Genomic DNA, 23,517 nt, shown 5'->3' with positions numbered 1-23,517 from the left:
ATCTTTATTTTAGAATTTGTGTAAATATCAGGGGATTGCATATAGTTATTGGATGATACAATTAATTTTGAAAAGCAAAATTAGTGGGGGTCTTTTACATTGAACACAAGTTTTCATTCTTAACTTGTATTTTTTGCACAACTATGGTTGGTCCAAGTAATTCTCATAAACATCAGTATGCTAGTAGCCTTCTGTAAAGCTAGAAGACTTTCTGTAATGCATTAGTTTTTTTTTTTCTATACTGAATTTTTTTCATTCTTACATCTAGTTATTATATTTACTTCTAAACATGTCTGTCTTACTCTGATGTGCTTGGGATGAAATCACTTCTGCTTTAAAATTCTTTACTCTTGAATTGCCAGCTTTAATTTAGGAAACTCCCATCCTGAAAGACTTCCTTTATTGTCTTGGCAAGAAGTTGTGTCTGCTTCCATTAATTTTCTTCTTGTATCTCTATTCTGCCAGTTCTGATACTGTCTTAATCTGTGGAAATGGTTTTGTGACTGAAATTGTATGAAATAACATTATTTTTAATACAGTACGTTTATTTATCTATTCTCAGAATGATAATCCCTTAAATGTAGAAATACATTAAGTTGCCTGCTTAAAAACCAGCAAGAACATGCCTGTATCATGTAGTGGTAGTATGGAAGAAGCTGAACCACAAAAGAAAATATATGTAGGCAGACTTTATGTGGTTCCTATTTTTACATAACTATTCTAAAACAAACAGCAGTGAATTGAAGGACATCACACAGAACTGGAGAAAGCATTTTCTGCAGTAGATCAAATGATGTAGTAAGTATCAAAAGAACATGTATTAGCTTTCATCATTGGGTTTGGCTGTTCTTTCACTATTGGAACCCTAACGCTTCTTTACGTCAGCAGAGATTGTAATGTTTCAACTCCAGACAGCAGTCTGGCTTGTTAGGAAAAAGTGAGGGGTAATGTTGATGAGAAGTGTAAAAGGGCATGATACACATGCAGGGGTTGGCTTGGATGTTAATCCTTTTGGGTGATTCATATTTATGTAAAGAAATTGTCTTTCAGAATTCCTCATGATATTGCTCTTCCTGGTTTTACTCATCCTCTCTCTTTCACCTTCTGAACCATGTAGTGTATGTAATTTGTATTGCCAAGACGAGATCTACTACTGTGATATTTTTTATTATTAATTTGCAATTTTTATTCTGTATTGTCCCCTTATACCTTTCTGGCTATTATGCTCATCCTGTTCTTGAGGACTACGCGAGGATGTTCAGATAAGGGAATGCTGTATATTGAGAGAACTTCTGAGAGAATTCGTCAGGTCCATGGGACCTGATGAAATCCATCCACGGGTCCTGAAGAAGCTGGCGAATGAAGTTGCTAAACCACTGTCCATCATATTTGAAAAATCGTGGCAGTCAGGTGAAGTTCCTGATGACTGGAAGAAGGGTAATATAACCCCCATTTTCAAGAAGGGGAAGGTGGAAGACCCGGGAAACTACAGACCAGTCAGCCTCACCTCTGTGCCTGGCAAAATCTTGGAACAGTTTCTCCTGGAAAACATGCTAAGGCACATGAAAAACAACGAGGTGGTTGGTGACAGCCAACATGGCTTCACTAAGGGGAAATCCTGCCTGACCAATTTGGTGGCCTTCTATGATGGAGCCACGGAACTGATGGACAGCGGCAGAGCAGTTGATGTCATCTATCTGGACTTGTGCAAAGCGTTCGACACTGTCCCGCATTACATCCTTGTCTCTAAATTGGAGAGACACCAATTTGATAGATGGACCACTCAGTGGATAAAGAACTGGCTCGACGGCTGCACGCAAAGAGTTGTGGTAAATGGCTCGATGTCCAGTTGGAAACCTGTAACAAGTGGTGTCCCTCAGGGATCGGTGTTGGGACCGGTCCTGTTCAACATCTTTGTCGGCGACATGGACAGTGGGATTGAGTGCGCCCTCAGCAAGTTTGCCGATGACACCAAGCTGTGTGGTTTGGTTGATACGCTGGAGGGAGGGGATGCCATCCAGAGGGACCTTAACACGCTTGTGGGGTGGGCCGATGCCAACCTTATGAAGTTTAACCAGGCCAAGTGCAAGGTCCTACACCTGGGTTGGGGCAATCCCAGGCACAGGTACAGGTTGGGCAGAGAAGAGATTCAGAGCAGCCCTGAGGAGAAGGACTTGGAGGTGTTGGTTGATGAGAAGCTTAACATGAGCCGGCTTCAGTGTGCGCTTGCAGCCCAGAAAGCCAACCGTATCCTGGGCTGCATCAAAAGAAGCGTGACCAGCAGGTCAAAGGAGGTGATCCTGCCCCTCTACACTGCTGTCATGAGACCTCACTTGGAATACTGCGTACAGTTCTGGTGTCCTCAACATAAAAAGGACATGGAGCTGTTGGAGTGAGTCCAGAGGAGGGCCATGTGGATGAGAAGAAGGCTGGAGCACCTCCTGTATGAAGACAGGCTGAGAGAGTTGGGGCTGTTCAGCCTGGAGAAGAGAAGGCTGTGTGGAGACCTCATAGCAGCCTTCCAGCATCTGAAGTCTATAAGGATGCTGGGGAGGGACTCTTCATTAGGGACTGTAGTGGTAGGACAAGGGGTAATGGGTTCAAACTTAAACAGGGGAAGTTTAGATTGGATATAAGGAAGAAGTTCTTTACAGTGAGGGTGGTGAGGCACTGGAATGGGTTGCCCAAGGAAGTTGTGGATGCTCCATCCCTGGCAGTGTTCAAGGCCAGGTTGGACAGAGCCTTGGACCACATGGTTTAGTGCAAGCTGTCCCTGCCCATGGCAGGGGGGTTGGAACTAGATGATCTTAAGGTCCTTTCCAGCCCTTACTATTCTATGATTCTATGATTCTAATTCTACCACTGAAGACAGATAAAGTTGACATAGGAGAAGGAAAATAGTAATTAAAGAAATACTAGAATGAAAACTTAACAATGATTATTACCCTTTTGGAACAATAATTATTACCCTTTTGGAGATTACTTAGGTGCTCTATTAACTGGGCTTCATATCAAGTGATCGGTAATTCTATGAACCACTATCAGAATCTAAATAAAACCATAAACTTGTGAGATTTACAGGGTTTATTTGTTTCTGAGTGCAGACCTGAATAACAACTTTGCTGCTGGGGGATTATTTTAGTGTGTAGAGCCAGTAACACCATTCCAATGCATACTCTCTGCTGAGCCACCTGATGCCAAAAGAATATGGTGACTTTTTATAAGATTTTCAAAATAGCTGTGTCACAATTTCAAAACTCTTCAGATGGATTCAACCCTGCAACTGAGAATCCATGAAATCTGTAACTTAACTAATGGATTTAAACCTTGATGAATAGTCATAGTAATCTCTACAATGAAAATAGATTTAAAAAAATATATATTATGTACTGTAGACACGGGAAGAAATCAGTATATCCATTTCTTGGAACTTAACCTTATTTAGAACTGTCAAGGTCTGAAGTTCTGGTATGAAAATGTTCTGAGGTTTTTTTGCAGGTTCTGAACATCCCTCATCCCAGAGGACTTTAGTTTCCTTAGAGTGTTCCATGTATAACAGAACTTTGTAAATCTTTTTGTTATCTCTTTTGAGAAAGAAGTAGTATGTTATTGTGCATTATTTAATGTTATGTGTAACTTGGTATTATATTTGTCTATGTATTGGTACATCAATACAGAAATCTGAGATATTCTGAATGGCTTTAATTAATATATTGTAAATTATATGTGATCTTCAGGAATCTGGGATTAAAGATCATGGATAGTTAGATGTTTAAGTCACTTTTGCCAGAAAATGTATAGAATAAATAAAGCTCCATCCAGAATTACATCGCAGTTTTGCAAAATTCTAGAATTCTGTTGCCCTCTGCTGGTTTAGCGTACCTGTCTGTGGCTTGATAGCACTGAACTAAAAATGAATTGGCCTTCCTTTTATTTTTCATGGTGAAATTATAGTAGAGAAATAGTGTAATGAACCAGTTTGCTACTCACGCTTTAATGTATTTTAAAATATAAATCAGTCTTGAGTACAATCTTTTTTGGTGGTTTTCTGAAGCTACGAGAGGTGGCAAATTGGTTTCTTTTTTGTTGCTGAGGTTTTCAGGTTAGAGAAGAAGCTTGATTTACTATGTTGCCTTTTTTTTTTTTTTTTTTTCTTAAAGCAGTAAAAATGAAAACTAAGAAACAATAATGGAAGCTTCACAGTTCTTTCTTTATACTTTTATGACCTTTCCCCGTATTTGTGTGTACAATATATTTGAGTAGAATTCTGCATGGGAGAACCATTTATTGAATTGAATTTTTTGACTGATGTTATCCATGCAGCACCATGACTAATCCTTTAAAGTAGCAGTGTCACTATGTCCTGGGTGATCTGTAACCTAACACTTGCAAGACTTTTTCAGGAAGAACCTTAACTAATACAGGAAAGGAAATGTTGTGATCTCCTTTAGTATGCAAAGAAGGTAATTTCGCAGGTGTTGCAGTGGCTTTCTCACAGAGGTCAAGCGGATAACCCATAGCATAGTAATTCCTCAAGAAGCTGAGGAGAAAGCTATTCTTTACATTCAGCAGCAAGCTCCTTCTCACCTCTTTCTTTCCTCTTCTCGCCAAAAATATCCAAAACCAATAACTGAGAATATAAGTTGGAGACAGAAATCCAGAAGTAAACTGGATTTATAGCGAAGGGTTGAGTTTGCCACTTTGTTTCCATAGCCAAGAGACATGCAGCAAAAGCCGGTGAGAAAAGAGCAGTCTCTGGTATATTTATATTCTGCTTTTCACTCTTTTTCCAACTTCACAATCAATACCTTTGCTAGAATAAACTTGTTTTCTTCCTTAAGCTTTTGTGGTGTAAAGGGTAGTAACTGGTGAGTGATCAGCACACAGCATGCTTTTCTTTTTCCAGAAACAAGCAATCTAAATAATACTATGTCGTAGAGAGACTCTTTGGGGACCTGCACCTTACAGTAAGTTTGGGAGTCTTGGACTTAGTGCACATTTTTTACTGAGCCACGAGTATCATTTTAAGAATCAGAAGTATGCAGTGTCAAGAAACAGAAAAAATCCTGGACAGGTATTGTCCAATGCCACTTAGTATGTTGGAAATAATGGAAAGACAATTCCTGTATTCAGGAAGTTGCTTATAGTCACACACAGGAAGTCCCAAACCTGCCTTGTTTTTTTACAAACTGTAGAATGTGATTCATTATTTTGATACAGGTAATGTCTGTTTCATACATAATTTGGGAGGGGAGTGTCTGGGGTTTTTTTAAGTGCCATTAGTCTGTTGAAAAGAACTCAGTGTCCTTTGTGGAAGTTAACTCATTTCACGTTGATTATTACGATTTACACCTTAATGCTCATTTAAGCTATCATACGACACCTTTAGAGTAAGGACTTTTTCAGTTCAGAACTATTTTTATTATTTTCTTCTGGGGTCTTTTTTAAGCTGTCAGCTCCTAAATCTTCCCTTATAAGTAGGAAATTCTTCTGCTGCCTCCTACATTCATTCTGTCTGGCAGAACTGAATTATTAGGACAGGAAGAAAGAGCATAAATATCGGTATAGTTTAGCTGTCCTACGGAAAGGTAGGTGAAGATTTGTTTTATATATGTAGTATTGCTTGATGAAAAAAACACTGAACTACTGTTTTACTTAAATTGGAGAAATCTTGGGCAAATTCTTTTGAATGCAACAGTAAACATTGGGGCCCTTTTAATATATTGGATCAGTTTCCATTCTAGTCAAACCAGCTGACTAAGCACTCCCAGAGCAGAGAATATAGACACTGCAAGCTTCATGGAATGCTTGTATTTGTACCAAGTATTAGTAGTCCCTGGATGTTGACTGCATAGAAGCAGCAGTGTGCTTCTTAAGGTTGGTGTTCATACTGCTTTTTTACAAACAAACTAACCAAAACAAGCTGAGAATCCAAAGTGATTTTGTCCAAAATAACCAACAGAGCTGAGCCTGGAACTACAAGTCCTGACTTTGATTCTGTGCCCTAGTCCCTATCAGGTTTTACCATTTGTTTCAACACATGCAGGTGATAAGAAGAATGTTTATGATCACTTAGCGTTTTGATGGATTTTCTTTCATCCTTTTGCAAACAATCTATTTCTATTTTGTCTAGAAGTTACCGTCAGTGTTGATTTATGTCATTATATTTGAATATAAATCTCTATTGTTTAAAAATTTTGTTTTGTACATGGCTGTTCATGGTTTTAAATTATGAACACAGGAAGAGCATCTAAAAGCCCCTCAGCTTTCCTGTTGTGTTTGTCCCATGTGTAAATAATTCATTTTGTTTTTATTTCTGTAACACTATTACTATGGAACCAGGGTTATGAGTTATTTTGGTTTGGGTTTGTGCTAAAGACCACCCCTTCTTTACCTAGTTTACACGATTACCTGATTTGGGCTGGAGACATCAAAGGCAGCTGGGCAGGTTGATAGTCAAATCGCTCTTTTGTGTGGCATTTACTACGCAAATTGGCATGAGTTAACTGTACCAACTAGCTAGGCTTGAACAGACATTTTACCTTTTTCTTCCCTTTTCTTTCCTTCTTTCTTCCCCTCTCTCCCTATTCCTTTTCCTGACATCATACTGTCTTTTTGCAGCTGTGTCATGACTGGGAATTACTGCCAGTGACAAAAATAAAGAATAAATCAAAGTAAAAGTCATGATACAGCTTTAGCAGTAACTATTGCTTTTAAGATGTTATCCATATTTATATTCCATGATTTACCTGTCATCCCTATTCCTCTGTAACACAAGTTTTGTGCATCTGGATTTAGAGTTAAGTGAATGATTGGGCCAGACCCATTCTGTGGGCCCTGTGTAATTTATCACAGCTGAACAACTTAAACCATTTTAAGCCAGCTGTATACACACCTGTAACAGTGAAAGATATGAAATGTGTACACGGCTTAAAGAATAAAGATTATTGTAAAGCAGGTAGCTTTACAGGAGGGTAGAGATAGTCTTTCCTGTTTCTTTATTTTCTCATTTTTACAATTAAAAGACTCAATTTCATGTACAGTTAGTTGTCCCACTAATTAACAGGCTTGACATAGTAATGAGTTAGTGTATATTTTGTATGCCTGAGGTTTTGTCAAGGGATCCCCAGCAGTAAGTACAAAGATCAGTAGGACGCTATTTGAACTATCCTGTTCTGCGATTTAACAGCTAGATCAAGCACAGGATCCATTAGTGTGTGGTCAGTTGTCCTTTCCCCTGAGCTACCATAAACTGCATCACAACCGAAACTTGTGAATCTGTTAAACAAGCCAGCTATCTTCTGTTTCATTATTGGATAAACAAAGTCATATGCAATGCAATATGAATCTTCCATGAATTTAGATTTCTTTACAGGTTACCAAGAAATTTTGATTAAATTCTGCATGATTAAATAATAACTTTATTTCTCAGTTTTTGATGGTTAATAATAAGAAGGTATTTCAGTTGGGTAGATTTTAGTAGCATGTCACATATAATTTTCTTAAACATACCATTTCAAAGAGCTTTGTCTTTCATAGGGGATGAATACATGGCACATGATCAGGACTTTTAGTTCATGAGGTACTTGGAAGAGCATAGTGTGGAAAACACAGTTTGAAAAATTGCAAAACCAGAATTTGTAAAACAGACTTCAAAATTTGCAGTTGTAATTTCCTAGCCTTCCACTTGAATACCTGGTGCCTACTAAAAAAATATTGTATGTACTGGCTGTTGTATACATCTATTAATATAAATTGAGTAGTTTTAATGCTCTGCAGTAAAGTGGTTTACAACATAATCATAGAATAGTTAAGGTTGGAAAGGACCTCAAGATCATCTTCCAACTCCCTGCCATGGACAGGAATGCCTCACCCTAGACCATGTCACCCAAGGCTCTCTCCAGCCTGACTGCAAACACTGCCAGGAATGGAGCATTTATCACTTCTTTGGGCAACCTGTTCCAGTGCCTCACCACCCTCACAGTAAAGAGCTTCCTTCATTAAAGTAAAATTAAACTTCTAAATATAGTGTATATTTCGGGTATGGGAAGTATTTTGAGTGAAAGTCATTAAATGAGGCACCAAGTAATGTACTTTATTCTTCAGTTCTGCTGCAGATATAATAATAAGCAGCTATTTAGATAACCTGCTGCTTTGCTATATGTGGTATACAACACAAATTTTTTTGTGGCCTTCTTTTTTTTCCAAAAAGTAAGAATGCATGATATAATATTTTATTCTTCACGATTCAGGTCATTGAAATAAATTTTTCTGTCACTGTATGTGGTTATCAAGAATATAAAACAACTCACTGGAAGACTAGTGCTCCCTAAATAAATAGACCTACTTGAAAAAAGTGGTCCATTCATAGTGAGTAATGCTGTAACAATTCTGGTTTTGTTTGAGACCTTACAGGGATCCCAGACCCTTGTGACTTCAAAGAACATGCCCAATTTAGCAATCTTTCAGTGGCTGGATTTGTGTCATAAAGTACATAACAATAAAAATAACAATTTATCTAAACTGCTGCTGTTGCAACAAATACAGCTTATTGGAAGGACTTTGTTGCCACTTAAATTTCATTACCATAGTTCTGACCTTTAAATAAAATGAGAAATAATTTTCATCAGTTTGAGTATTGATTTCTATGTTACGGGACTAGGTTATTAAAAATACTGTATTGGCAAGGAAGATGTTTTATATTAAAAATGTGTTCTGTACTGTCATCACAGAATTCTTCCTCTTGGTCTCATTTTTCTAACTGTAAATCAAGAAGGCCATGCCTTGCACTGGCGTTAGTCTTGTATGCAAGCTTCATGCATGTTAATTTCTTTAATGGCACAGAATGAGATAATTTCTCTTTCCTATATTGCAGTGCAAAAGATGGTATATATTGCATATTTCATTCTGTACACCTTATTTTAGGTATATGTATTTCAATAGTCAAGCCATAGCCTTAAAGGAAATTAAATAATAGTACTAATATGTCAGTTTTGCATGGTTTGTGCTTTCAGAAATTAGCACCTGGAGTTAGTCAGTTTGCTTACACCTGTGTGCAAGACCATCCTATCTGGACTAACCAACAGTTTTGGGAAACAACCTTTTATAGCAATGTGCAAAATCAAGTTCGTTCCCTCTACCTTTCAGCCAAAGATGACAACCATGCAGTACAGTTGAGACAAAAGGTAGGAGAATATATTATAAAGTAAATATCAAGGTAGTATTTTTATTCACTTTTTAATTGTCTCCTAAGTTATAGAGCGGTAAGTTGTGGTTTCTCCCATTTAATGTCTTTTTCTTTCATTTTTGCCATGTTAAACAGCATAAAATAACATGAAAAATAACAAAAAATTACATTTATCTGCAAAGCATTATAATTTGATGTTGCTTGTGATTTTTCAAACAACCACTTTTTGTATAAATTTCCACACTTTCAAATATATGTTTTTCCTGAGAGTAGTAAGTTATTGTATAGCAGTGTCACAAACAAGCGACAATTCTGTTATATGAATAATCTAAGCTAGCAGCAGTTCTTGTGCCCAGTGTTAGGTTATTACCAAACCCTAGGGTGGTTTCTGTTGAATGGCACTCAGTCTGCTTTAGTGAAATTGGACAGATCTTCCAGAACACAAATTATATGTCTCAGTAATATGAAAGTACATCTGTAATGCAAAAATAAAAGTATAATGGGAAGCCTTGCAGCATGCTGAAATAACTTTTTTTCTTTTTTTCTTTTTTCTTTTTTTTTTTTTAAGGCGCATCACATACACATAGGAAAGAGCCGTTTGTAATCTCTCTTCTTGTATGTTTATTATCAACTATGTGACTGAAAAGTGTATGCTCTCCAAAGTCATACAGCACTGTAGAGACAGGAAGTAAAATAGAGATATTCCCAGGAAAGGAGTCAGAATGAGGAACAGAAAAGGCATGTCAGACGTATGAGGGATAAAGAGCAAGGGACTGTGGGACTGTGTATGGGGAACCCTTTAAAGTCTGACTCTGTGTAAAGACGTAGAGAGTAGCAGAACTTAAAAGCAAGCATCTACTTTAACCCTCACATGTGTCCATATGGAAAATTTGGTCAACTTTAACTTAGTATAGAAAAACATTTACAAGATACCTAGTCCTTTAATAATTTAACATCAGGCATTATGTCACTAATATCGGCTGCCAGATTCCTTTATTCTAACTTCCTCAGGCTATAATACAATTTGACTATGTGCAACCTACCTGGTTTGTTTCAACCAAAAGCTAGAATTGGACTCAACATGTAAAAGCATGAATGTTTCAGCTGGTCTGGAAACTACTTATATAAAAGCTTGCTTCACCTGAACATCCTAGGAATTTGGTGAATATTACCTGCATGAAGCAATGAGCTTCTCAATCCGATTTATGCTTGCTTTTATGTGAGCTAAGTGGATAAGCTAACGAGAGCGACTATATTAAAATCAGTAAACCACTCTGAAGAAACATGGGTGATTGTATAGCATGAAACACATCTAGAAAGAAGTTGTTATTTAGATCTGTCCACATCGTGCTACTTGCATATTTCAGTAAACTGCTTTCAAAGCTCAGTTCCTATAATCATAACTCTTCTTAAACCCTATTGAGTGTAGTTATTTTTCTTTTAAAATTAATATACAGTTTACTGAAGAAGTTTAATAAGGTTTTGACTAAACATTTTTTTATTTTTAATATTCCAGCTTTGTTATTTTTCTGTGCCTTTTTTATTCCATTCTACATGTCTTCTAGGAGAAAAATTCTGTAGGTTCAGACCAGGATAAGACAGCAATGGACCTGGCTGCTGAGCAATTGCGATTATGGCCAACTCTTAATAAGCAAACGCAGCAGGAACTCATCCAGAATGAAGAAAGTACAGTTTTCAGCCAGGCAATTCATTTTGCTAACCTCATGGTCTACCTGCTAGTACCACTGGATACAAGTAAGAACAAGTTGTTGAGAACATCGGCTACTGGTGACTGGGAGAGTGGAAGCAACAGTATTGTCACAAACAGGTGGGTATACAACTTCAGCAGTAATCAGTCAGGATGGGTCACAATTCTGAAAAGCTTCTTAATTTTCAGGATTTGTTCTAAATACCAGATTATTTCAGTATCTTCATGTCTTTTCAAGTTCATTAATTAAGGAGAGTAGTCTAACATGGTTCCTCTTAAATAACAGAACTTAATCTGGAGCAATCTGCCACCATTTAAAGGAACATAAAAGTTTTATTGTTACAGTAAGAATTTGTAATCTAGTAATGCAAACACTGAAAGCAAATATTGGGTATGATGAGAAAGAAAACAGCACGCCAAAACCTACTGTTATATAACTTGAAAAACTCAGTGTATGAACCTAAAATCAAGAAAGCATTTGTATAGCATCCATAAAATCCCAGTTTCAAAAGCTGCAAGGAAGGCACTGAGGTCACACAAAGCAAGAGGGCTAAACTACTATGGCAAAAGTTAAATTACTAAGGAGGCAGGAGGAGTATAAATGCCAGTTACATTCTCTAGCATGCAAATCTATAAAATAGCCTTCCTTTCTCTCTAGATATTATTTTCATTATCACCTATGATCTGTCAGAATTCCCACCTGATAAAATTGTAGAACACTGTATGAGAACACCGGCATCATGTAAAGGATAGGCTTCCTATCAGTATCAGACTTCCCATGGCTACTAATTTCTGCTGACTAAACACCTCTAAACTCAGACATTAGGATGTGCTCAGGAGACAGGTTGTATCACTTGATAACCACATATGTTGTAATGTGTGAATCTGACCTTTAATATTATTATGGGAAGCGTTTTTAGACATTCAAAGTACATCTCCCACTGACTTGCTTGCACTTTTATCTGATGCACAAAAAGCTATTTTTATGGCCTTTTTGCTTTTGAATGCTTTGCTCTGCAACCAAAATATTCACTTAATGTATCTTTCTCTATGTAACTGGATATTTGTTTACCGTGGGTTGCAAATAATGTATTTGACTTCATGAGGAGAAGACATAGAGCTCGCTTCCAAGCTCGCTTTCTCTTGTGGGCCTGTCTGTGCTGAATTCATGGAGGGAAAATTCTCCTATGTCATCATCCACACAGTTCTAACAGTGTTAGTGACAATGAAAATACGATGTAACTGTGGTACCACCGTGTGCTTTTAGCAAGGTTTATGTATTGTAGCTAGAAAAAAAAACCTCACAGCTTGTCTGTGTCTAGCCAGATATCGCCTTTGCATCACCAGTTGAAATTTTCCAGACTTGAAATTTCTTTTATTTATGTCTATAGTATTGCAGGCAGTGTTGCAGAGAGTTATGACACTGAAAGTGGATTTGAGGACTCTGAGAACAATGATGTTGCAAATGCAGTTGTACGCTTCATCACAAGATTTATTGACAAGGTTTGCACAGAGAGCGGCGTTACGCAAGATCACATCAAGGGTCTTCATTGTATGATACCAGGTAGGAATTGTGACGTGTGGTTTGTAGTCTTTCTTTTTTCTATTTTTTTTTTTAGTAAGAGAAATGCACTTTTTGGTTTCAGTTACTTTCAGTGAACTTAGAAGGTTAGATTTCTTTTCTAGACTGTAATTGCTGTTGAATTTCAAGCCATTGTTCCTTTGATGTTTAAATTTGAGAATTTCAGAATAGCAGAGTTTTAATTAGATTGCAACTTTCTCTTTCATATTATGTAAGTCTTCATTTACGGTATTACTGCTTTCCAGGCATTGTTGCAATGCACATAGAGACCCTGGAGGCTGTCCATCGTGAGAGTAGGCGGCTTCCACCAATACAGAAGGCAAGTGTTATGAAACATATTTGTATTCTTTACAAGTATTAGAATCATTCAATTTAGTCATCTTTTTTTCCTCTTATAATGTTACGAGGAAATATCAAAACATTGAAAGAAAATTTCCACCAGTGATAAATAAAATGCTTGGCTTTGGTCTCATGAAATACGAACTTGTAAAACTAGTAGAGCCAAACTTCTGATCATAAGCAAGCTATTGCATGCCCACTGTTTTTTCAGACCCATTTCTCTTAGTTGAGTCCAAACTCCATCTCCCTTCTTTGGACTCAGTCTCATAACAATTTTGTTTTCAGGTTTTTTAAGCCAAATATTAGAACTAGATTGAGGTATAACACTGATATCACCGTTACACTTACACTTTCATTTATTTGCATCAGCCCAAAATTCTGCGGCCAACTTTACTGCCAGGAGAAGAATTTGTTTGTGAAGGTCTCCGTGTGCTACTGGATCCTGATGGCAGAGAGGAAGCTACAGGAGGACTGCTTGGAGGTCCTCACATCCTCCCTGCTGAAGGAGCTTTGTTCCTTACCACTTACAGAATTATATTTAAAGGCACTCCTCATGATCAACTGGGTAAGAAAAATTAAACAGTGAGAATTGTAGTCCTTCAGACAGGCAGGACTTTGAGCTGGCCTATCCACCTAGTATAACATCAACATCAAAATGTATGTACGTCACAGTATAACTTTTCATGTTTGTCAGATAAGAATAATCTCTTAATGTAGGTTTTTATCACTAGATGTGACAGTCATTGACTTTGGATTTACATTTAATTTAACTAGAACTTATTCAGGTAAGGCATTAGATGCTAAATATTTGTTTATTCATGTGTGTAGTATTCCTGTCTTCAATAATTTATGTAATATCATAATATTATGAACTTGTCTTAGAGGAAACTTCAGTAGTCAGTCCTGTGACATTATGGGTTTTCACGGACTACCTGAAGTTGGAGACAGCAAATAAGGACATTCATGACTATACTTTAGTAATTTCCATAGACTTTTGAATGGACAAAATGCTTAGTGTATTTGTATCTGAGATCCAACTGTAAAGTTGGTCTAATAATGCTGCTTTATAGAGCAGTATTTGTAAGCTTCTTCACTACTAAGAGAGAATATATATACTGTGTGAGACCTGCAGCTTCCACTTCCCGTAGCTTTTCATTAAACAGTGGTTTTTTCAACCACTGGAAGTCTGTTAAATGAAACATATTTATGAGTTAGTATTCTCTCAAATATCTATTAGTAAATTCAGTATTCTTTTTAATATGTACTGGAACTAGCTCTCCTGAATGATAAATCTTTATATTTTGACATCTGCCGTTTCTAAGCATATTGTCTTTCAGAAGTATAAATATATTGTGAAAAGTTCATGCTCATGCATAAAGATATCAGTGTATATCATTCATTGTTTATAAGTTGTATAATGCAGTGCGAAATTTGAGTAAGATTGAAACTGTTTCTTTCACCCCCTATCAACCTAGATTTTGGGTGTACATTTCCATCGTGTATACAGACTCAGAAGGAAGGAGAATATTTTTCTAATCATCCCAGCTGTAATTAAGCAGAAATTCAGATTACTAATCATACTTTAGGAATTTACCTTTTCAGGTATTTTGCCTGAAATTAATTAGGTACCATTACTTTTGTTTTGCTTTGTACTCCCTCATTCCTATCTATTCAAAGTACAATGTGACCAAACCAGATCTCATTCTGTGATCTAACAAGTATCTGTAAATACAATATTATGGTCCTCAGTTGGAGAGCAGACAGTGATCCGGAGCTTTCCTATTGCATCTGTTACGAAGGAGAAGAAGATCACTATACAAAACCAGCTGCAGCAGAGTATGCAGGAAGGACTGCAGATCACTTCAGCTACCTTTCAGGTAAAAGGAAGCTTTTTAAAAATTTATGTGACAACACAGCTCAAAATATTTAGGAGCAGCGCTTTGTTCTGATATTTGTGTTCAGTTTTCTGCCATGTAAAGTCAATAGAAAATGAAGTCCTCTCACAGAAACCCTGGTGTTTCTTGGCCCAGGTGATGCTTAGAGGGTTATCATTTTCAAATTTGATTTCTTTTCACTCCTTTCCTCGCCTTTCAATTGTGGATCCAGTAAAGGGCTATTTTGGGTCCAAATCTCTCAATGTTGAATAAGTAGAGGCCTAGGCAGGCCAGTGGAAGCATGCTTTCTCTCTCCTTCAGCTACATGGAATGTATATGGAAAGGCTATAAATACTGCTTTGTTCTCCAGACTTGTCATTTTACCAGCGTTCTTTAAAAATTCATGGCAGAAAGTCACGGCACACCTCACATGGAACCTGCACTTCCAGGAATCTTTAGGCTACCCGCCATTGGCCAGAACCAATGAGCCTCCATGTGACTTGCACAGATCCTGACTTCTGTACAGGTCCTGATAGTTTCCTGTCTGTAGGTTCTGCCTCAGTGTGTTCAGAAGCATATACTGCAGGGTGATTGGTAGAGGTGGACTTGTAAGAGTTAGGAATCATGAGGTCTCTGAAGTCTTCCCTTAATGTTTTGTCCTGGTGGTGATCTTGAAGGTAGTCAAACCCTAAGAGATGGAAGGTTGAAGGCAAAGAATTTTATATCATGGATTGAAAGTAGACTGCAGTACTTAAAGTATGAGATATTTGTTGGGTTAGGTGACTGCAGAATTATATTTTCATTGAGAACAAAAACTCTAACATTTGAACACATAATAAAATAGATCATGAGCATTTTACTAGTTCCTTAAATAATGGACATTATTTAGCTAATTGTTCATGATTAGATATTATGACAAAATTCTTCAGTATGAGGGTGGTGAGGCACCAAACAGGTTACCCAGGGAAGCTGTGGATGCCCCATCCTTGGAATTGTTCAAGGCCAGGTTGGATGGGGCTTTGAGCAACCTGGTCTAGTGGAAGGTGTCCCTGCCTGTGGCAGGGGGCTTAGAACTAGATGATCTTTAAGGTCCTTTCCAACCTAAATCATTCTGTGACCGTATTCGAAAGCATATGGTTAGGAATAAACGTGAGTAAAGCAGTTGACAAAAAGTTCTTGTTGTGGACTTCACAAGGACTTCGATTTTCCAGAAATCTTTTTACCAGAATAGTTAGCATACTTCAACAATGTGCTAAATACAGACACAGCTCAGTGTTTTCTGTGCTGGATTCTGGTCAAACATCATCTTTGCTTTTGTTTAGCATAGTTTTGTATTAGGTTATGAGAACAAAAATAATCAGCAAACAGTTTACTTTCTGTTCCCTTTGTAACAGCTAGAGTTCAATACAGTATGAAATAGCCCCTCCTGTTTGCTTATTAATTATGACTTTCAGGTGTTTGCTGCAGTTATGCTATTTAATCTCTTTAAAACTTCAGATCAGTGTGACCCCTAAAGATTCCAGAGCTCTTTTCAAGGAGGTCCTAGAACAACAGAGTTATTAGTCATTTGGAAAGTATTTAAAAAACAAGTGAAATTTAAAAAGCAGTGATGAAATGCACCTTCTAGATAGCAAAGAAAAAGACATTGAAATGGTTTATAGGTATGCCTTCAGAAATAAAGCTCTAGGATATTTCATTGTTTGCTGACTCCTCATGGCTGAAGATGAAGAGTGGGATTCTTTTGTTATATTTTTTTTTTTTCCCAAAAAACATTTCGAAAAGCATTTTTAGTGGGTAGGTAGATCAGGATTGAATAGCACAAGGTTAGTGCATTTTAAGGATTGGATTTCACTATTACTTTTTTATTAGTAGTAGCTTTTTATTCTTTGCAAGGTGAGGCAGAAATTGGAATGGCTGAGTAATGGAAGTATAATGGTTGTGACTTATGAATGCTGAAATTGTTGGTTTGATGATAGTCTTTGAAGTGCATTACAACCTTAGTTTCCAGTATATGGGCAGAGCTGGCAGAGTATTTCCAAGCTAAGCTGTCCCATGTGACTAATATTTGAACTGTTGTAGGCATCTTAGTGCCAGCAGTACTACTTGGATTTAACAAAATATTTGTGTTTGATATGATTAGAATTCCGGATGCTTTTTAGTGAATATACCTTAGTCTTAGGACTTAAATGTAAAAATTAAATAAAAAATTAATAACATGTAATATCCCTCAAAACCAATAAGATATATGTATATATATTTGTATTTTTCCAATGAGCATAGTACTGCATGTATGCAAGTATGGGAATTTTGCTAATATATTTTAGGATCTTTGAAATTCTTGAATTCTATAATATTGGGTTTTTTCCATTTCTGACATGTCATATCTTTAATATGCAGTTAATTAAAGTAGCATTTGATGAAGAAGTAAGTCCTGAAGTGGTGGAAATATTTAAGAAACAGTTAATGAAGTTCCGTTATCCTCAGTCTATCTTCAGCACTTTTGCATTTGCAGCTGGGCAAACAGCACCACAGATAATTTTACCAAAACAAAAAGAAAAGAACACGTCATTCCGGTATAGTCATTCTTCTTCTTTTATTATTAATGTTCTTGTTTAGTTTCAGTCAAATACATTGGACAGTCTGAAAGCTTTGCAGAAATGCAGATCATTCAGGCACTTTTCAGGAAAGTCAAAATAACTGGTTGCTATTCCACGTCTTCTTGTATTTCCAGAATAAAAGGTAGATTAGTACGATATACATGTCAGTTTGGTATAAATATATATTATTTATCCAAATTTCTGGCTGCAGTAAACTCTAACAAGCATCTCATTACATTTTGGAACACATAAAAGTAGCATCTTCAGTTCTCTAAACTATGCCAACATAAAAAATAGATTTCTTGTATATTACTTTATAGATTAATAACCTAATGTGGTTTGTAACTGATTTTACCATTAATACAGTCTGTACAGTTGTCCTAGTGTTTTTTTTATCTAGAGTATGAGCTTTATCCTCTTTTGAAGTTTGTGATACATACATTTTTACTAGACTAGATGGATTATTAGTCTGTTCTAGAGTGGTGGTTGCTGTGATTCTCTGTGGATTATTGCATTGTTGACACAGGAAAGTAAAATCCCAAGTTAGTCATGGAATCCTAAAACAGCAATTTCTGTCTTTTCTACCTTTACTTTGTGAACTTTTTAGATATATTACATTGCTAGCAAAATACAAATATCTAGAGAAAGATGATGGCTGCTTATTCATTATCATTAGACATAATAGATACAAATTTATCTCAAAGTAATAAAATTGGTGTTTAAAAATTAATATAGGAAGTAAATTTTCTGGTTATAATTTTTGTCATTATATTAAATGAAAAATTACATGAAATACATTTTATTTGGATAAGTGGGTTCATCATAAAAATCTACACACTATTGGGGAGAATCATATGCATCTTTCTAAATATTTTTATTGCTATGAATTTATAGTACCTTCTCAAAAAGCATTGTGAAAGGAGCAAAACGTGCTGGGAAGATGACAATTGGACGCCAATATTTATTAAAGAAGAAGACAGGCACAATAGTGGAAGAAAGAGGGAATCGCCCAGGCTGGAATGAAGAAGATGATATCTCTGGTAATAGTGAAACAGTTTTTTCCATGTTGGTTGATAAGTCTATCCTATTATGCTTTCATTCCAAGGTGTTGAATAAGAGATGTATTCAAAAAGAAATTGCAGAGTCTTCCTAGACAGGAAAGAGAAAGGTTTCAAGTATGTACACTCAGTAAGCATTTTCTTTTGTAATGATGAGGCAAAAGAGGAAGTTGACTTCATTCAGTGGTAAAGCAAAATACTAGATTATTATCTTTTATCAAAATATTTGCATATAGTATCTTGTTACCATTTTTTACATCATAATAATGTGGATGGAACAGCTCAGAAGAATATTGTAGCTCCCATTTATCTTTAGACATCATGATGACATCTGCAGTTAGTCTATGATGGGAAAGCAGTAACTGGTGAGATTCAACAAAGAGCAAATACTATGGGAGACTTTCAGATGTGGAAGTGACAAATGATTTCTGAAAGCAGCAGAAGTCATTACTACCAGAAATTCCATTTTTCCAAATTTTGTTTGAAAGAATTTTGGGACAGAAGGTAGAAAGTGATTTGGGCACTTTGTATAGTTTGTGTTGGTATGGAGTTTGACTCTTTTCCAAATACTTCTTTTCCTACCATGTGCTGCTGTCAGTATATCCTTATCTGGACCAGTGCTAATTTATAATAAACCACTAGAGGGAACCAGATTCTCCTGTACGTAAAACAGGTATTGTTTTGTCGTACCATTCTTTCTTTTTTTAAAAAAGGCATTTCAGATAATGAAGTGTTTATCAAACACTAATAATCTCTTCAAAACGTCAAAGAAGCCAAATTTTCCTTTGGAATATTTGGTCAGTGAGCAAGGCAACTTATGTGACTTATGAGCAGATACATAAACAGATAAAAGTTGTCTGAAGCAGGACCGTCTTACTGCACTGCCGCTGTTCTCTCTAAAATGGAAGAAAGCTATTCCAGGAAAGCTAAAAAATATTGTTTCTCTTCTTTCATTTCAGATAAAAGTGGTGGAAAAGGGGCAAAAAGAAAGTATTATAAAACACAGGATGTGTTTACAGTGCTGAAAAATGACATTCTTAATTTAATTTTTGGCATCTTCCTTAAGTGCTGAGTTAGTATGTGTTCTGATGTTGCAGATTCTTTGGGTCAGAAGCCATTCTGCAGGCTGTTCATGCATGACTTTTAGGCGGTTTTGTGTCCTTCACCCAGAGACACCAAGCATAAGCATACCCGTGTATTGGTACTTATCTCGACAATGAAGAAATCTTTAAGAATTTTTGCATTGCTTATGTACAAAACAGCTACATTCTTCCATAAGCACAGGTGCTCTATAACCATTAGCGATAGTCACTTTTTTACTCCCCTTGCAAAACTATGAATTGTGAAGCTTTCTACCTACTGCTTTCCAGATGTTTTGACTGGGAACATGTAAAGTGATCAAAGTCTGACAGTTTGCTTTTCTCTCCACACTGCACTGACACCTCAGGTGTAGTCAGCTGATAACAGTAGTAACTCTTTGCTTCAGACAGAGTACAAATAGCCATAGGAAATTTGCTTTTTAATCACTGCAAGTTTCTTTTATATTGACTGCCATGAATGGCTTTTTGTTTGCAAGTCTCAAAAACTGAAGTATAGGAAACTATGCAGCTATACCAACAATAAAGCAAATTGCAGCTATCTGCAGCAGGTGGTGCATTGTCTTAAAAAAAATGTTAAAGATAGGGTTGGAAGGAGCTTCAAGAGATCATCTTACTCCATCTCTGTGCCCCACAGCAAGATCAACATACTTAATCTATTCCTCACAGATGTTTACCTAACTTTTTCTTAAAAGCTTTCAGAGATGAATGTTCCACAACTCTAGGCCCTTTGTACTAATGCTTTAACCATCCTGTTGCTGGAGAAAACAAGCAACTTTCTGATATTCAGGCCTAGATATTTCCTTGCCCCAACTTAAAACCTTCACTTATTCTGCCACTATATACATAAAGAAGAGATGATTCCCTTCATTCTGATTGCGGTGCTTAATATATGTATGGACTGTATTGTCCATATTTTCTGTTATTCTCTGGATATGAAATATCTGCAGTTTTTAGTTCTTTATCAGTCTTGATAGACTTCTGATCATCTTCATTGCTCTTGGGCCTCTTCAGCAGGTCCACATATAACACGTATAACTTGCAGTGTGATTTCCAGAACTGGGGACAGTAGTCTAGTTATTATTTGCTACTAATGAACACCTACTTTCTCTCCAATTCCTCCCCATCTTTTTATTTTCAGAGCTTAGAATCTCATCACTACTAAATTGTGTTTCCTATAGGTGATAATACTGGTGTGTTCCATAAAATGGGAGACTGTAAAACTGACTTTTACGAACAGTCATATCTCAGGACCAGTAAAATACGGGGATTATTCCTCTTATTTTCAAAATCAAATTTAAAAGAATCCTATTTTAAATTTGAGATAGCAAAACATCTTCATCTCCTTCTTCAGGTTATGGATACTGACATGAGCTGTCATAATCTCTAGCTTTTAATGCACAGGAGAATATTTTGCAAATTCTGATCACCAACATACCTGCTTTCCTGAGAGAAAAATGCATTTAGAAAACAGTATTTTAAAAAATGCACCTTCATCTTACTTGGGTCAGTTATAGCTTTCCATTCAAAACTGTTAAATATCAAGTTTCTGTATGCCTCAAAATCAAATTCTTTCTAAAACTCATTTAATTTGTTTCTTGTTGGCACACTTTATACTAGTAAATGTTTTGTAAGTTCTTTTTTATCATAACAAATAGGAAAACATATAAAAAAGAGGAGATATCCACAGTGTTAAACTCTGTTTTATTTAGGTCCAATAGAGAATTGTTGTTGTTTGATGAGCTGCAGGGCCAATAAAATTATTCATTTAACTTTTATGCTAAAAAGCACACAAAAAAAAGTGTATGGGTTCTACTGCTGTAAATTCTTAACATTGTCTACTGCCAGTAAAATTTTAATTGTACTATCATTTTTATTTTTAAAAATAATTTTAATTTCCACTTTTATAAAGTAGTGTTTAAATTTAAATCCTTACGTATTTTTTAGTACCTCATTCATGAAGAAATATTTCCCCTCATATGCACATATTTCCATGCTTGAGGTGGTAGCAAGTAACCGATACATGCTGTGAACAGTAAGTCTGCTTTCAGAAGTATTTGGAAATAGTTGGAAGTGTCAATAACAGGCAGGTGGCAGGTATTGCACCAAGACCTTGCTTGACTTGAATTTCAGTGTAGTTTAAACTTGTGACATGTTTTTTATCTCTCATGGTTAAAGGTTTTTCTGGTTTGGAAAGTGCTGCTGACATTCATGGCTGAAGAAAGGTGCTCTTTGACATTGAAACTGACGCATTAAGAAACTAACAGTCATCTGTTGTGAAATTATGACACAGAAACATTTTTTTTACTTGAACTAAGCCTTAAAATGTTTGCTGTATCTTTTGAAGGTAGTTTAAAAGAATTGCGAGGTCCATTTTAACTTGGAGTTCTAAGGAATTTATGTGCACATTTTTTATTATTCTGGCTTGTATATATCTTTGTATAGCAGTTGTGAGTTTAACAGGTTTTCATAAATTGTTGAAAGACAGATTATCTGCCTTCAGTTCCATTCGGATGAATATATGAGATAACATTTTCCAGGATTTTAGCAAGAGAGCTGTCAGCCGTGCCAGTCGCAAGTGCAGTAGGTAACTGTGCAATATATTCAGGCTTCCTGACTAAAATATTATTTTATTACTTATAATTCTATAAACCGTAGTTTATATGTATTAGTTCTTGTCATTTGTCACTGGCAGTAAAACAAACTAGTATTTTGTTCAGAAGAAAACAGCATCATTTTCTTGTCTTCCCCAATAGCAAACTCTTAAAGATTTTTCACTTCAGTTTCAGATGACAGCGAGATGCACACAAGTGGTACCCTAAAAGCATCAGAAAAATCAACAATGGAGCAATTAGTAGAAAGAGCTTGTTTCAGGGACTATCAACGTTTGGGACTAGGGACCATCAGTAGTAACTCTTCCCGTTCAAAAACAGAATACTTGAGAGTAACTGCACTGAACAGGATGTATTCACTTTGCAGGAGGTGAGTTTACCAATTCAGTGAAGTTGAAAATAAAGATGACATAACGCACACATCGTATGATGTATCCATTAAAGCAACTTATTGTGAGAAAATTTTTGTCCACAGTAGGAGTGTTCAACTAGTGACCTTGAAGCTATTTGTATTCCACTCAGAGATTTGTCTTCTGGTGACTGCATACGTATTCATCAGATTTGGAAGGACTGCCAGCCATGGTAGTCAGAAGTGAGCTTTCAGAACTGCCCCAGGAGCTCCGTCAGACAACACAAGTCTTACTTCCTTGGTTCTTTCTATAGCAAATGAAAAGAGAGTGCCCCTGGCACTTTTGAAAGAGCCTAACCTGCATACTCTAAATTGCCTTTTAAAGGAGTTTCTCTCTCTTGGTTTTCTATACTGATGTCTAAATCATTAGGCTATTTGCATTAAAATATGATTATTCCTAAATAAAAAAGCAAGCCTTAAAAACCATTATACGTAACTATTTTCTTCATAAAAAGCATATTTTAAATTTTATTTATGAAGGTATCTACACTATTTTAAAAATTTGTCATGTGCTGAAAGTCACATGCTGTGTTTTAACACATGAATGTTACTAACTCCTTTTTTGGTGTGAAAGCTGTTGTAGTTAATGACCACTACCCACAAAAATTCTTTTTAATACAAAAGGCTATCTGCATGGGTCATATCAGAAGAGCATTTGCATTCTCTAAAGCCAGTTTTGGCTAGTCATTCCTTTCATTATGAATAATGAAATCACCAGTTTTTCATGAAAGAAGGGCACACAGGAAAAATAATAGAGCCTGTCTTGTTTTCTGCCTTGAAAAACAGACTAATAACCAGTTTTGGTCAATCACCACTGACTACAATGCAAATGAAGGCATTAAATCTACATTCTTATTATGCTTTGAACATTATGCAGACAACTCTTTCCTAAAACCACCAGGTTTTAATATTTGGTAGGATTTTTTGGAAAAGATAATTAACATCTGAGTGGATTAAAAATCTGAGGATATAGATACATATCTAGTGCCATATTAGTTTGGTTACTGTGTTTTCAGTGGACCGTAAATAGTATGTACATTGATTTTGTATGAGG

The 23,517-nt window shown here is 36.2% G+C and overlaps 1 protein-coding gene across 5 annotated transcripts in view; it reads left to right on the top strand.

Annotated features, from left to right (window-relative positions):
• SBF2 (SET binding factor 2) overlaps positions 1 to 23,517 on the top strand; it is a 305,339-nt gene that overhangs the window by 240,505 nt on the left and 41,317 nt on the right. For all 5 annotated transcript variants that reach the window (XM_030483971.1, XM_030483973.1, XM_030483974.1 and 2 more), the window contains exons 22-30: positions 9,015 to 9,185; positions 10,753 to 11,015; positions 12,287 to 12,459; positions 12,723 to 12,796; positions 13,186 to 13,381; positions 14,566 to 14,693; positions 17,088 to 17,263; positions 18,182 to 18,327; positions 22,226 to 22,424. In XM_030483971.1, coding sequence (XP_030339831.1) covers positions 9,015 to 9,185; positions 10,753 to 11,015; positions 12,287 to 12,459; positions 12,723 to 12,796; positions 13,186 to 13,381; positions 14,566 to 14,693; positions 17,088 to 17,263; positions 18,182 to 18,327; positions 22,226 to 22,424 — 1,526 coding nt within the window. The remainder of the gene's footprint in view (positions 1 to 9,014; positions 9,186 to 10,752; positions 11,016 to 12,286; positions 12,460 to 12,722; positions 12,797 to 13,185; positions 13,382 to 14,565; positions 14,694 to 17,087; positions 17,264 to 18,181; positions 18,328 to 22,225; positions 22,425 to 23,517) is intronic.

Source organism: Strigops habroptila, chromosome 4 (assembly GCF_004027225.2).
Source record: "Strigops habroptila isolate Jane chromosome 4, bStrHab1.2.pri, whole genome shotgun sequence".
Taxonomy (NCBI): Eukaryota; Metazoa; Chordata; class Aves; order Psittaciformes; family Psittacidae; genus Strigops; species Strigops habroptila.
The sequence above is the reverse complement of the archived record's forward strand: the minus strand, read 5'-3'. Positions and strand labels throughout refer to the sequence as shown.